At 38.5% G+C, this 11,863-nt stretch overlaps 1 protein-coding gene across 1 annotated transcript; it reads right to left on the reverse strand.

Moving 5' to 3' along the window:
- Positions 1-2,800: 2,800 nt before the first annotated feature.
- On the reverse strand, positions 2,801-10,368 carry LOC131366724 (protein kinase C-like 1). Its single transcript, XM_058411426.1, has 18 exons — positions 9,385-10,368; positions 8,613-8,653; positions 8,447-8,512; positions 8,295-8,360; positions 7,309-7,463; positions 7,032-7,170; positions 6,812-6,874; positions 6,503-6,614; positions 6,285-6,387; positions 6,099-6,201; positions 5,874-6,014; positions 5,613-5,784; positions 5,050-5,144; positions 4,879-4,929; positions 4,335-4,713; positions 4,061-4,237; positions 3,801-3,910; positions 2,801-3,406 (listed from the first exon to the last, which is right to left on the reverse strand). The coding sequence occupies exons 1-17, from the start codon at positions 9,542-9,544 to the stop codon at positions 3,801-3,803; spliced, it is 2,133 nt and encodes a 710-aa protein (XP_058267409.1). The 5' UTR covers positions 9,545-10,368; the 3' UTR covers positions 2,801-3,406.
- Between the last annotated feature and the right edge of the window lie 1,495 nt (positions 10,369-11,863).

Raw genomic sequence — 11,863 nt, forward strand, 5'->3', positions numbered from 1 at the left:
TCACATTATTTTAAAAATAGGCAAACATGGTACAACCAAACACTACAAGCAACAAACAAGCAGGACAGAAGCCTTTACTGTCTTCTTGGAAGGCTTTGTGGCTTTTGTAAGAGGCAAAGATTAGTGGACAGGAAGGTAACTTGGAACAAGAGCAAGAGTCCATACACACAATTTCTTAACACATTTTTCTGTAACATGAAATTAGAGTTATTTGGAGAATAAACCCTCTTACAGTATGTTCTCTCTACATACTGGTGTCTGTGTGTGTAAATACTGTTTTAGCAGTATTTAGTACTGAGTTTAGCAGGTTGTGCGTCAGTAATAATGGTCCATGGGGAAACGCAGTGCTTTAGTTACAGTAAATGGACTAAATGAAGCTTCGAGGTAAATAATTTTCCTCGCTGATTTTTTTGTATTCGAATTTCCCGAGTTACTCGAGGAATCGTTTCAGCCCTAGTCCAGACCTTAACCCCATTGAGAGCATTAGGGATGTGCTGGACAATACTTTATGCAGCAGTCAGACTCTCGTACTATGTTTAGTACAGAATCCAGACTGAAATAATTCAAAAAGGTTGTTGTCACGGAGGTGTGTGTGAACCTGTACTGCAACTACTTTTTCCAATATTTTAGAAATGAAAGTAAGATTTGAAATGGGACGGAACTTATTGAGATCATTAGGATTAGCACCAGGTTTTTTAAGGATCGGAGTAATTGCAGCTTTTTTGAGAGATGATGGGACAATCCCAGAGGTTAGAGAGGAGTGAATAATTCGAGTTATGAGAGAGGAGAGTGAGGGCGTTGAGGCTTTAACCAGCTGGGTTGGTAGAGGGTCGAGCTGACGTGGAAGATTTAGACTTAATGAATTTTGAAATTTTAGATTCGGTGGGGAGTTTAAAAGAGGAGAAAAGAGTACGAGACCGGTCAGCAGATAAGCTGTGAGGAGAGCTGTGTGGATTATTTGATGAATAGGCTAGCTGTTTATGAATATTAGTGATTTTGGCATTAAAGAAGGACATAAAAGCATCACACTGAGCAGTGCAATACAGGTGGGGTGGAAGTGTCAGATGGTTTCAGAATACTTTTTACAGTGGAAAACAAGACTTTTGTGTTCCCTTCACCAGATGCAAGCATCTTATTGTAGTGAGCAGATTTAGCTGAAGTCAATGCGTTTTTATAGAGGAGCACATGCTCGCTGTACATTTCTCTGTGTACAGTAAGTCCAGTTCTTCTGTACAGGCGTTCCAGGCGACGGCCTCTGGATTTGAGCTGGAATAACGTCCAGGAGGATCTGTAGTTCAGAGTTGTAGTAAGATACCAGGTCGTCAGGGGTGGATAGATGGTCACTGCATGGAAGATTATTGTTTGCAGTGGACAAAGTAGAAGGATCGATGTTTTTAAAAGTTCCTGAAGGACATTGAGCGCTGCTGAGGAGATTTGTATAGTGGAACATTAACAGTGAATGAGATTAATTTAGACAACTCAGATGCAACACAGTCAAAAGGTGTAACACCTGAGCAACAAACAAGGTCCAGTGTGTGGCCTTTTGAGTGAGTCGGAAAATTAATGAATTGTTGTAAACCAAAGCCATCAAGGCATGACATAAAGTCCTTTGTGAGCCCATTTACAGTGTCATCCACATGAATGTTAAAATCACCAAGTAGGATAACGTTAGGAGAGAGTGTACAGAGAGAGAGGTTAAAAATGCAGAGAATTCAGATAAAAACGTGTTACAGTATTTCGGTGGTCGGTATATAACAGCGAGTATAGTCGGTGTTGACCCGCTGATTTGTAAAACAGCGGATACAATGATGTGTATGTGGTCAGAGTCAGTGGAGATGCCTTGTAAGTCGCGTCGTGGAGTATCGCGAGACCTCCCCCGCGTCCGGAAGTTCGGGGCTGCGAGATGTAAACAAACCCCGGTGGAAATGCTTGATTAAGTTCCAGAAAGTCGTTTTGTTGTTGCCAAGTCTCGACCAAATAAAAGAAGTCGAACTTAAATTATGTCTCATTTAATTCATTCTATTGATTGCAATGTTACAGGTGACAATACTAATTAATTCAGTTCAATTCAATTGAAGAGCTTTATTGTCATATGTACTAGTACAATAAAAAATTCTTACTTTGTGGTGATAAAGTGTCTGTGTAAAGTCTAGTGTTTAAATTGTCCATGATTATCCGTTTAGCAGTGTTTCTGCCACTACTGTTTACTTCACATTCATTTAACATCATTTCACTTCAGTACAAAAAGATCAGTATTTGTGTTTGAAGATGGCGTCATGTACAAATCCACTGGTAAATATTAGGTTCTAGTACATAACACAGAGATGGAGTTAAACACCGTATTGCCATAGGGGACAGGAGGCTCTATATGAGTGATTTCATTTTCATCATTTTGACTATGAACCCTAGATTTTAGTTTTAATCTAAATAAAGTGCTAATTCCACAGTCAGTAGAAAACAAGTCTTTCTTTTCTAGGAGGAAAAAGTCTCAGATTGTTTCTAGAGTTACATTTCAACCCCAACATTCATCAGAAACATTCAGAAAAACTGGGAATGATCACAATGACACTTCAAATATGAGCTAAGAAATTTTTATTAGGATTTAATTAATAATGCAATAAAATATATAGAACAAATAGAACTACTATTAAAGATGTAAAGCTATAATAAAAGGTTATTAATAAAAAGTAAATTGAACAGATAAGTCTATTAAAAATACAAAAATACAACAAAAACTTAAATGTCTAATAAATAGTATTGTATAGAAAAACTTAAACCTATAATAAAGATAAATGTCTTAAGTAATCTATATAATAAAAAGTTAAACTAAACATGGCGGAGCTGCAGATGTTGATGTCGTCCGTTGGTCAGAGAGCACTAACAGGTGTTGATGTTAGAGGCCAGCGATGTTGTGTACAGCTGCTCAGGGAGAGAAGAAAAGACAGGTTTAAATCTGCAGAAAATAAAAGACAGTAATAAGTATTTACTTACCTGTGGAGATCTTGAGCAAGTGGAGAGAGAAAGAAAGGGATAGAAAAGAGATGTGTTTAAAGTATGACCAGGACATTTATTCAAATACTTTATTCAAATTTTGGGCGTTGCTTAATCTTATAAATTAGTTACAAGTAATCTATCATTAAACAAAATGGAGAGCAAAAGCAGTTCTACAAATGAATGGGCAAAAGTGCAGAGTTTAATCTTAGTTTTATATTCTAATGACCACTGAATAGCCAACAACAGATTTCCTAAAATGTCCTGATCACTCTTTAACTTGGCTGAGACAGAGAGGTGTGTGTGTGTGTGTGTGTGTGTTAGAAGAGTGTTGCTCAGACTCCCTTCATGGCCTTCAGCATCTCCTGGACATGCTCCTTCACGAGGCGTAACACCACAGTGGACATCCAAATGGCTAAATAAGAAAATGGAACATTTATTCAACAATATATTTGTTTATATATACATCTATATACACATTTGTTTATTCTTTTCTATAGATACTGCAAAAAGAATTAAACTAACCTGTTCAGCATATTTGTTAGCATCATTTTGAGCTTAACATTTCTATAGCCACAGATTACTTTGTGTGTTAATGGGGTTTTATTTTTACTTCCCTCATTAAAAACTGTTTCATAAAGAATAATCTATTTTATTTTTAATCTCTATGTGGTTATATTTGTGTAATCTCATATAATCAGATGAGCACACCAATCTCTGTTACAGAGCAGTACAAGCCATGTAATCTAGACTATTATAGCATGTTTTTGCTCTATATATTAAGGTCTATTCTCTTCTCACTGTCTCACCTAAACATTCTTCTGAGGTTCCTCAAACCATCTGTGGCTGAGGATTTCCTCGAACGTTGGGCGCGAGTGAGGATATAGCGCCAGACAACACAGGATCAGGTCACGGCAACCTGTGTGTAGTGATGAGAGAGACGTTTAGTCAGAAATTCTAGATTAAAGATTTTTTTGGAAAATCTATTAATGTGATTCATTTATTTTGTAACGCAAGTTTTCGTACGTTACTATACATGTCTAAACTTGATGGGTTTGGACTTTCTCACCTTCAGACAGGTCGTGAGCGAAGTGCAAGTCCCGGGCAATGATGTCGTCTTCGCACTGGAAGGGCAGGTCTCCACACATCATCTCGAACAGTAGAACTCCCAGACTCCAGACGGTAGCAGGAACACCTAAATACTCGCCCTCACATAACCACTCAGGTGGGGAGTAAGCTGTAGTTCCTGAGTGAAAAAGACAGAAGGAGCACTGTCAGCAACGTCACAAAAATGGGTCTCCACTGCATTTTTTCATTCTTTCCAATATCTATGATGTGCTTGCCTGCATAATATCTGTAGGGGATGTCCTGCAGCAAATCACCACAGCCAAAGTCTATCAGCTTCAGCTGCAGTGTGTCGGTGTTGATGAGTATATTCTCTGGCTTGATGTCCCGGTGCAGGACACCACAGTCAGAGCAGTGGTGAGCGGCCTGAACCACCTGACGCATGATGCGTTGTGCCAGTGGTTCTGACAGTCGGCCTTTGTGACCTTTCAGGAATTTTAGGAGGTCTGTGCAGGGGCTGGGTCGCTCCAAGATCAAGATGTAACAGTCGGACATCTCGAACCACTCGATCAGCTGTAAGACATTCTCATGGTGACAGGGCTTGGACACCATTTGCATTAATGCAACCTCCAGAGGAAGGCTGTGTGTCTCTCCAGGCTGAAATATAAACAGATACACTTAGCATGGGTGTGGAGTGATTACATCGAAATTCTGGTAAACAGAAATGTTACAGTAAAAAGGCTTGGATTAGTAATGACTTAGGTGTCTATTATGAATTATTCATTCTGTGCAAAATCTGAGAAGTAAAGGAAGTTTACTTACAATGGTGATGAAAGCTTCGTTCATCTCCATTCCCACATATTTAATGGCAACCTGTTCACATATACAACACATAATTACGTTCTTATAGAAAATCTGACCAAGACATATATAGTCCACAAGTTGCGATGTGTTGATTAGTGCAAATTAACTGTAGATGTGCAGTCCTGTTACCTGTTTTCCATCAGCCTTTCGGACTCCTGCACAGACACTCCCGAAGCCTCCTTCACCCAGCAGCTCTCCCGGAGTGTACAGGGACTCAAACACCTCTGTTAAATAAATAAACAATCATTCAGGAACAAATAAGAAGTGTGTTGTCAATGTCTCAGAGTATAGTAAGGTACCTTAAAGATGAGTACTTGCTAAAACACACAATTTAAATTTTACAGCTTACACATTTAAGCTTACACAGTCTGCATATTTAATGTCTCTTAACTTTGCTGCGGTTTTGAAAAATCGACCTGAAATCATCTTTTCAGCTTCCTAAGCTCTGATCCCTTCTGTCCCAAAGTCTAATGCACACTTTATGTAAATATGACCATATTCAATTCAAACCTTTTAATAATCCTTTTCAGTCAAGTATATGAACTGATCAGACTGTTGGGTCCAGTGTAATGTGTTAAAGATCTGACAGACATGTGCTACAAATCTTCACTGTTCTTTAAATCATTACTGTAAATTCTTTTCTGTGTGATTCTTTAAGTTCAGTTTTATGTCCAAATGTTGGATGACCATACCCCATGGTGTAATGTGGCCTTCCCGACGTGGACGCTGGAGAGTGAACATCTCGCTAGTCATAAGGCCACATTCGGAGTTCCTCAGCTTAAACTCTTCGTCGGCGTACAGTTGACGAAGGTTTAGGAGCCATTCTGGTTCTTCTCCCTTTCCTTGCTGTAGCTTCTCAGACAGCTACGAGACAGATAGGGAAAGTAAACTGACTAAATATTCTACATATAAAACCTTGGAACCATTTTACAAGTATTGATAATGGTATTTACCGCAATGGTCATTTCCATCGTGGTCTTCGTGATTAATAGTGGAAATCTAGCAATTGCTGTAGCAATGGTCTCACAGTACTCCAAGGCTTGGTCGAAAAGGCCAAACTCCGCTAGCTTGCTGGCGTGATAGCACTTGAAGATCTAAGACAGACAGAGTCACTCCATCTTAGCAAAAAGGTAAAATTTGACTGAGGTAAAAAGAATATTAAAAAGAGAAAGTCTAACCTGGAAATTTGGCTGGGGAAGCCCTGTGGTCAGGGAGCATACATATTCATACACCTCAGAACGTTGGATTGCTTCCCTCATGGCTGATTGGCTGATTGGCAGACTGTACAAAGAGAAAAGCGTCTTAGCAGCAAGTCTGAAAAATAATCATACACATGCGCTCTCACACAAACACACACCCAATACCTGTTACAGCCAATAAGCTCAAAGCTGGGGCTCTGTAAAATCTGCAGCTCCTCCATTGCAGCGATGAAGCACAGCTGTGCAGCATACCACAGTCCTCTGGAGTCTGCAGATGAAACACCAAACATGCAGGTAAGGATTTGGGTCCGTGCAACAGGCCAGATTTCATGATCTAATTACAACATGTGAAGTTCCTAAAATATTGTTTATGTTATCCATACCAAGGTCCTCTCCCATTTGAGTCAAGGCATCCAAAATCTCATCATCTGGGTCGGCAGAGCACAAAAGTTCCGCCAGCTGAAGACACCAGCTGTCTTGGTTGTTAACTTCTCCCTGTATATGGATTTGGCACATTAGACAGCAAAAAATAAAGCAAAAACAACACAAAAATACAAAACACAATAACAGCATACAAAGTAGACAGATGGTGATGCTGATGTCTTCATAAACAAAGGTATGGCTAATATAACATATTACACATTACAACATGAAATTACAAGTTTAAAAAAACATTAAAAATAAAACGGTACCCTTTTCTTCAGAAGCCTGTAGCTCTTGAAAAGGACAGTGGCGATGTCTGCCAGCGGTGCTTTCTGTAGAAGAAACATCCTTAACTTCAATAGCTACTCTAGGCTAGGTATATTTATTCATTCTGACAAATTTAGCTTATTTGCAGAATAAATCTCTTGCTGCTTTTATCATGAATAATTTTGCTGTAACATTCAATACACAATCAACTAAAACACTTACTCCATTTTTGCTGCAACGCAGCTCCATCATCTGCCAGAAGAAATAGGCCTCCTTCTGGTCAGGTTCCTCCACCTTTTGTAGGCACTCCTCGGACTTCCTCTTGATGAAACGCAGCACGTCATCCATCTGGATCTTACTTCTGTAATAGACGGATATAGATTATTGAACATACACTTTGACCAGCTGATGATATGTTTCCAAACATTACTGCTGAATGTTCTGTGTGTGTGTGTGTGTGTGTGTGTGTGTTATCTGAGAGGAGAAAAAAAGGCCTCACCTCATCAGCGGGCCAGGAAAACAGATGTTCTCCCCATCAGGCAGGTAGGTGTCATCACCTTGTAAGAGGCTGCTTTCTCTCTCGTGATGGGGCATATGAACAACAGGGTTGCTCTGCATTTCCTCGTCCATTGTGGCCATCATTTCTGTTAATAACTGTGGAACACCATAAATACAGTACATCTGGTTATTTATTTATTTTTATATAATTCAGCTTGTGTTTAAATTATTTTGTCTCTGGACAAATTCATCAGATTCAACAGGATAATGCACCGTGCCACAAAGCAAAAATGCTTCAGGAATGGTTCAATGAGCACAACAACAAGTTTGGTGTTGACTTGGCCTCCAAATTCCCCAGATCTCAGTCTAATCGAGCTTTTGTAGGATGTGCCGGACAAACAAGTCCGATCCATGGAGGCCCCACCTCGCAACTGACAGGACTTAAAGGATGTGCTGCTAACATCTTGGTGCCAGATACCACAGCACACCTTCAGGGATCTCGTGGAGTCCATGCCAAAAGGGGGTCCAACATAATATTAGGCAGGTGGTCATAAAGTTATGCCTGATCGGTGGAATTTTGCATTGAAAACGTGTACAGCTCATTACAGGTCGAACACAAAATATGCCTCATAGAGCATACGTGTGTATTCTACTTTGGTTGTAGTACGTTTGATAAGCAGCTGCACGCCTCTTTTTCGCTGAATCTGTAACACTGTAACTTCACGAATAAAAAAGAGATACAAGCTGATATGAGAGATGAGTTCATAGAGTTCACTGCATGTGAGAGTTAAATGTAAATTACTGTACACTAACTCAAACATTCAGAGTGGCTACAAGCGTCGTCTTTAAAAGAAATTCCCAAGAGGAGGATTATCCAGTGAGAATTACTTCAGATTTGGATTTACAAGCATGGACAGTGACAAGGCCAAACAAAAACAAAAAGGTTGGGAAACATTTCACTGAAAAATGTCTGAAATATAAAATTACCAGAATGACAGCGGACTTCTCCGGGTCAAGGCTGGTGCGCTGGAGCTGGATATTTATCTCAGAGACCTGAATGAAGCACAAAGATTAAAATTTGCTGTTTCAGCCAAAAGCATCTAAAGAATACACTAAAAATAACAGAAATATAAAATTACCAGGGCATCAGCTGACATCTGAGGATCGTGTTCAGTGCAAAGGAGCAGGACGCTTGGATCAGTGACCTTAATACACACACACACACCAGTTAAAAATGAAAAACTAATATATTTGATAATGTAGTATATAATATATTAAGCCTAGTCCTTTTTTCCTGACACATACCTCGGTGGTCTCTGCTTCCTCCACAACATCAACACTAGATCCTGTAAAACATTTGACACATTTAACCACATCAGTATGTCACGGAGATGACAAATTTCATCAGTGGAAACTGACATTCATGTAGGAAAGAAAATATTTCAAGAAGACACTCTCTCATCCCCTTCATGTCTTTAATCAGAGTGTTATATTAGTGATCAGTAAGGAGAAACGAGTCTTATTGAAGAGGAAGGGAAATAAAAAGGCGAGTTGGTGAGGGACTGACTCTTTACAGCTGCTACAATGATGCGCTAACAGGAACTCACTCATTACCACAACATTCACTCTAACTATTAACACATCAGAAGAAACAATGCCGAGACCAAGAAGAGAAATAAAACACTTCAATAATAATAATAATAATAATAATAATAATAATAATAATCCCGGTGCTAACAGTAACTCCGCCCTGTACTTGATTATTTTCTAGAACTTCAAGACTATTTCTAAAAGTCTAAAAGTCATGATGTTGTGCCTCGAAATGTTTTAATCCACACAATAATCACTTTTATACTTTAAAATGCTCTTGATATGAACCAATTAGCATCGCCGGCTAATGTTAGCTCAGTCACGCGCCTTAGCTTTCGGCTAGCTCCGTTAGCTAAACTACACAGGAGATATGATCCTGTTTGTCCTCTGTACCGATTAAAGTCATTCATTTTCCACACACACTCTCTTTGTACTTTCTAAAGCGATTAGAAAAACACAGACTAAGTAAAAAGTGAGCTTTTCTCACCGTGAGCAGCTTGATCTTCAGCAGCTTGAAGATCGCTGCTCCTCTTCAGCCAGCGATACGCGCAGTATCCCGCGGTGGTGAGCGCGAGCATCCCGGCGGCGCAGGCCAGTCCCCGGCCTGTCCATCTACCTAGAAGGGGAAAATACTTACCTACATCCATAGTTTAAATCCAAGAAAATCTGCTGTTAGTCTGTGAAATAGCTCAGGTAATCCGCAGTGTCGCTGTGTGGGTCGTTTTCGTTTGAAATCTCTGTTAGGAGCCTTCAAGATGACGCAAGCACGCGCTCTGGGCTTTTAAATTAAAACAACAACAAGGGGCGGGACTTTCAAAAAAACAACAACATGGCGCGTTATATTCTTAATATTTTTTTTCAGCATTAACTGAGGTTATAATGCATGATGAATGTGTTTCAATAAAATCTGATAATAAATGGTTAATAAATACACTTTCCTGTCTTAACAGCTTGTCATATTCACTTAAATCAGGAGGCAGTAGAGGGCGCCGCTGTGATTTGTATACCGACACGTCAATTCCTCCGCCATGTTGGAAGGGTTGACGTTCTGTTGGAAACCAGCGGAGGTGTTATATGCAGTATATGGTCGACCCTCATAAAATCATGCTGTAACTCGCTTTGTTTTTAGATTAGTTTTTCTCTTAACAGCTAGGTTTTAATTACAGCAGGATTTATCTGCTTAGTTATTTTAGCTCTCAGACTTCTCAGAGGCCTGAGCCCAACCACTAAAAAACAACACCTAAACTCAATCATTTGAAGGGGTGTCCCAAAACCTTTGGCAATATTGTGTATTTCAAACAGTAAGAGTGAGTTCAGCTTCCCAAAAAGAAAGCTGCACGTTTAATGTAACTTAATTCCACAATATATTTTTAAATCTTCATTTAAATAGTTTAAAGTAGCTCACAGAAGAGCTAGTAAACAATAGTCAAATCCCATTGCACAATTATATTTCATATTCGACTGCACCTCTCATTTTTTCATTTTTGGCCTAGGATGATTTTTCTGTCGTTTTCTTACTACAAATGAGTAATAGCCAGAAATGAACTTGATCTTGTATAATAGTTTCAAAAATATGGATATTTTAAATGTCCAACACACAGGAGAGAATATACGTCTATAGTATACATTCATTTCATATTTGAACAGATTTCATTTTATCTTCAATACTGAGCAAGAGTGTTAAAATCGAATACAATATATAAACAATAATAAACCTACAAATCTTGTTAAGTATGTTTACAAAACATCTTAAGAATCAGTGGGATAAGGTGGACTAGGAAATTTAGAGCATTACTTTTTTTTTTTTTTACAAAACCCTTTTAGGATTTACTTGAGAAAATCCTCATAACGATGTGCACTAGCACTTTTTAAGTAAATATTTCTGCTGTAATAACAAGTACAACTCACTTAGGAGTATCAGGTAAAATGTACATACCACTAAACATAATATTCATAAATATCTCAAGTAATACTTAATTATATTTGAATCATAAGTTCTGTTTAATTAAGTAGTTAATTCTTTACAGACAGAAACATCACTTTCATCAAAGTATGATGTAATCATTTTCTCTCTGAACTTAATATACTTTTATGACAAATCACACACACACACACTGCAATTTTCTTTATTTGTTAACATTAAACAGTAATTATTCACTAGTTGCTACAAGATGAGACATGATTTGGAGTGTTCCAGTAGCGGAGAGTGTACTTTCAATGGCGAAAGCATTTAAGACAGCAACTTGAAAGCTTTGGGGACAGCTTAATCCCATCCACTTCTAGAAAAAGTTTCTGAAACACCTCATAAGTGTTGCACAAGGTTGAGGGGTATGCAAGGTTTAGGGCATAAATCAGCCACATAAGCAGCGTGCAAGCTTTAGCAGTACAGTCGTTTCCTAGAAACATCTCCTTACCTTCAAGAAGGATGAATACATGAAGACGACCAGGATCTTGAGGATGTGTTGAGTGGCGTCACTTAGGCTGTGTTCCTGCACATGAATTTAAAAACAATTTGTATGCAGATTAAAAAAAAAAAAAAAAATAATAATAATAATAATAATAATGCTTGAATCATTTGAAGTGACTTCAAACACAAATTATGTACTAAAAACAACATCATTAATTATGATTATGTTTAATCTCCAAAAAGTTGCGATAGAGCAACAAAAGGCAGGAAAAGTAAGTGTTACTACAGAAACAGCTGGAGCAACATTTTGCAGATGATTAGGTTAATCGGCAACAGGTCAGTAACATGATTGGGTATAAAAAGAGTATCTTAGAGAGGCAAAGTCTCTCAGAAGTAAAGATGGGCAGGGTTTCACCAATCTGCAAAACATCTGTGTCTGTAAATTGTGGAACAATGTCAGAATAACGCTAATCAGTGTAAAAGTGTGAAGACTTACATCATATATATCATAGATATCATCAAAAGATTTGCAAAGGGACAAGAGTGAAACATTGGTATG

The sequence above is a fragment of the Hemibagrus wyckioides genome, linkage group LG16 (genome assembly GCF_019097595.1).
Source record: "Hemibagrus wyckioides isolate EC202008001 linkage group LG16, SWU_Hwy_1.0, whole genome shotgun sequence".
In the NCBI taxonomy this organism is placed as follows: Eukaryota; Metazoa; Chordata; class Actinopteri; order Siluriformes; family Bagridae; genus Hemibagrus; species Hemibagrus wyckioides.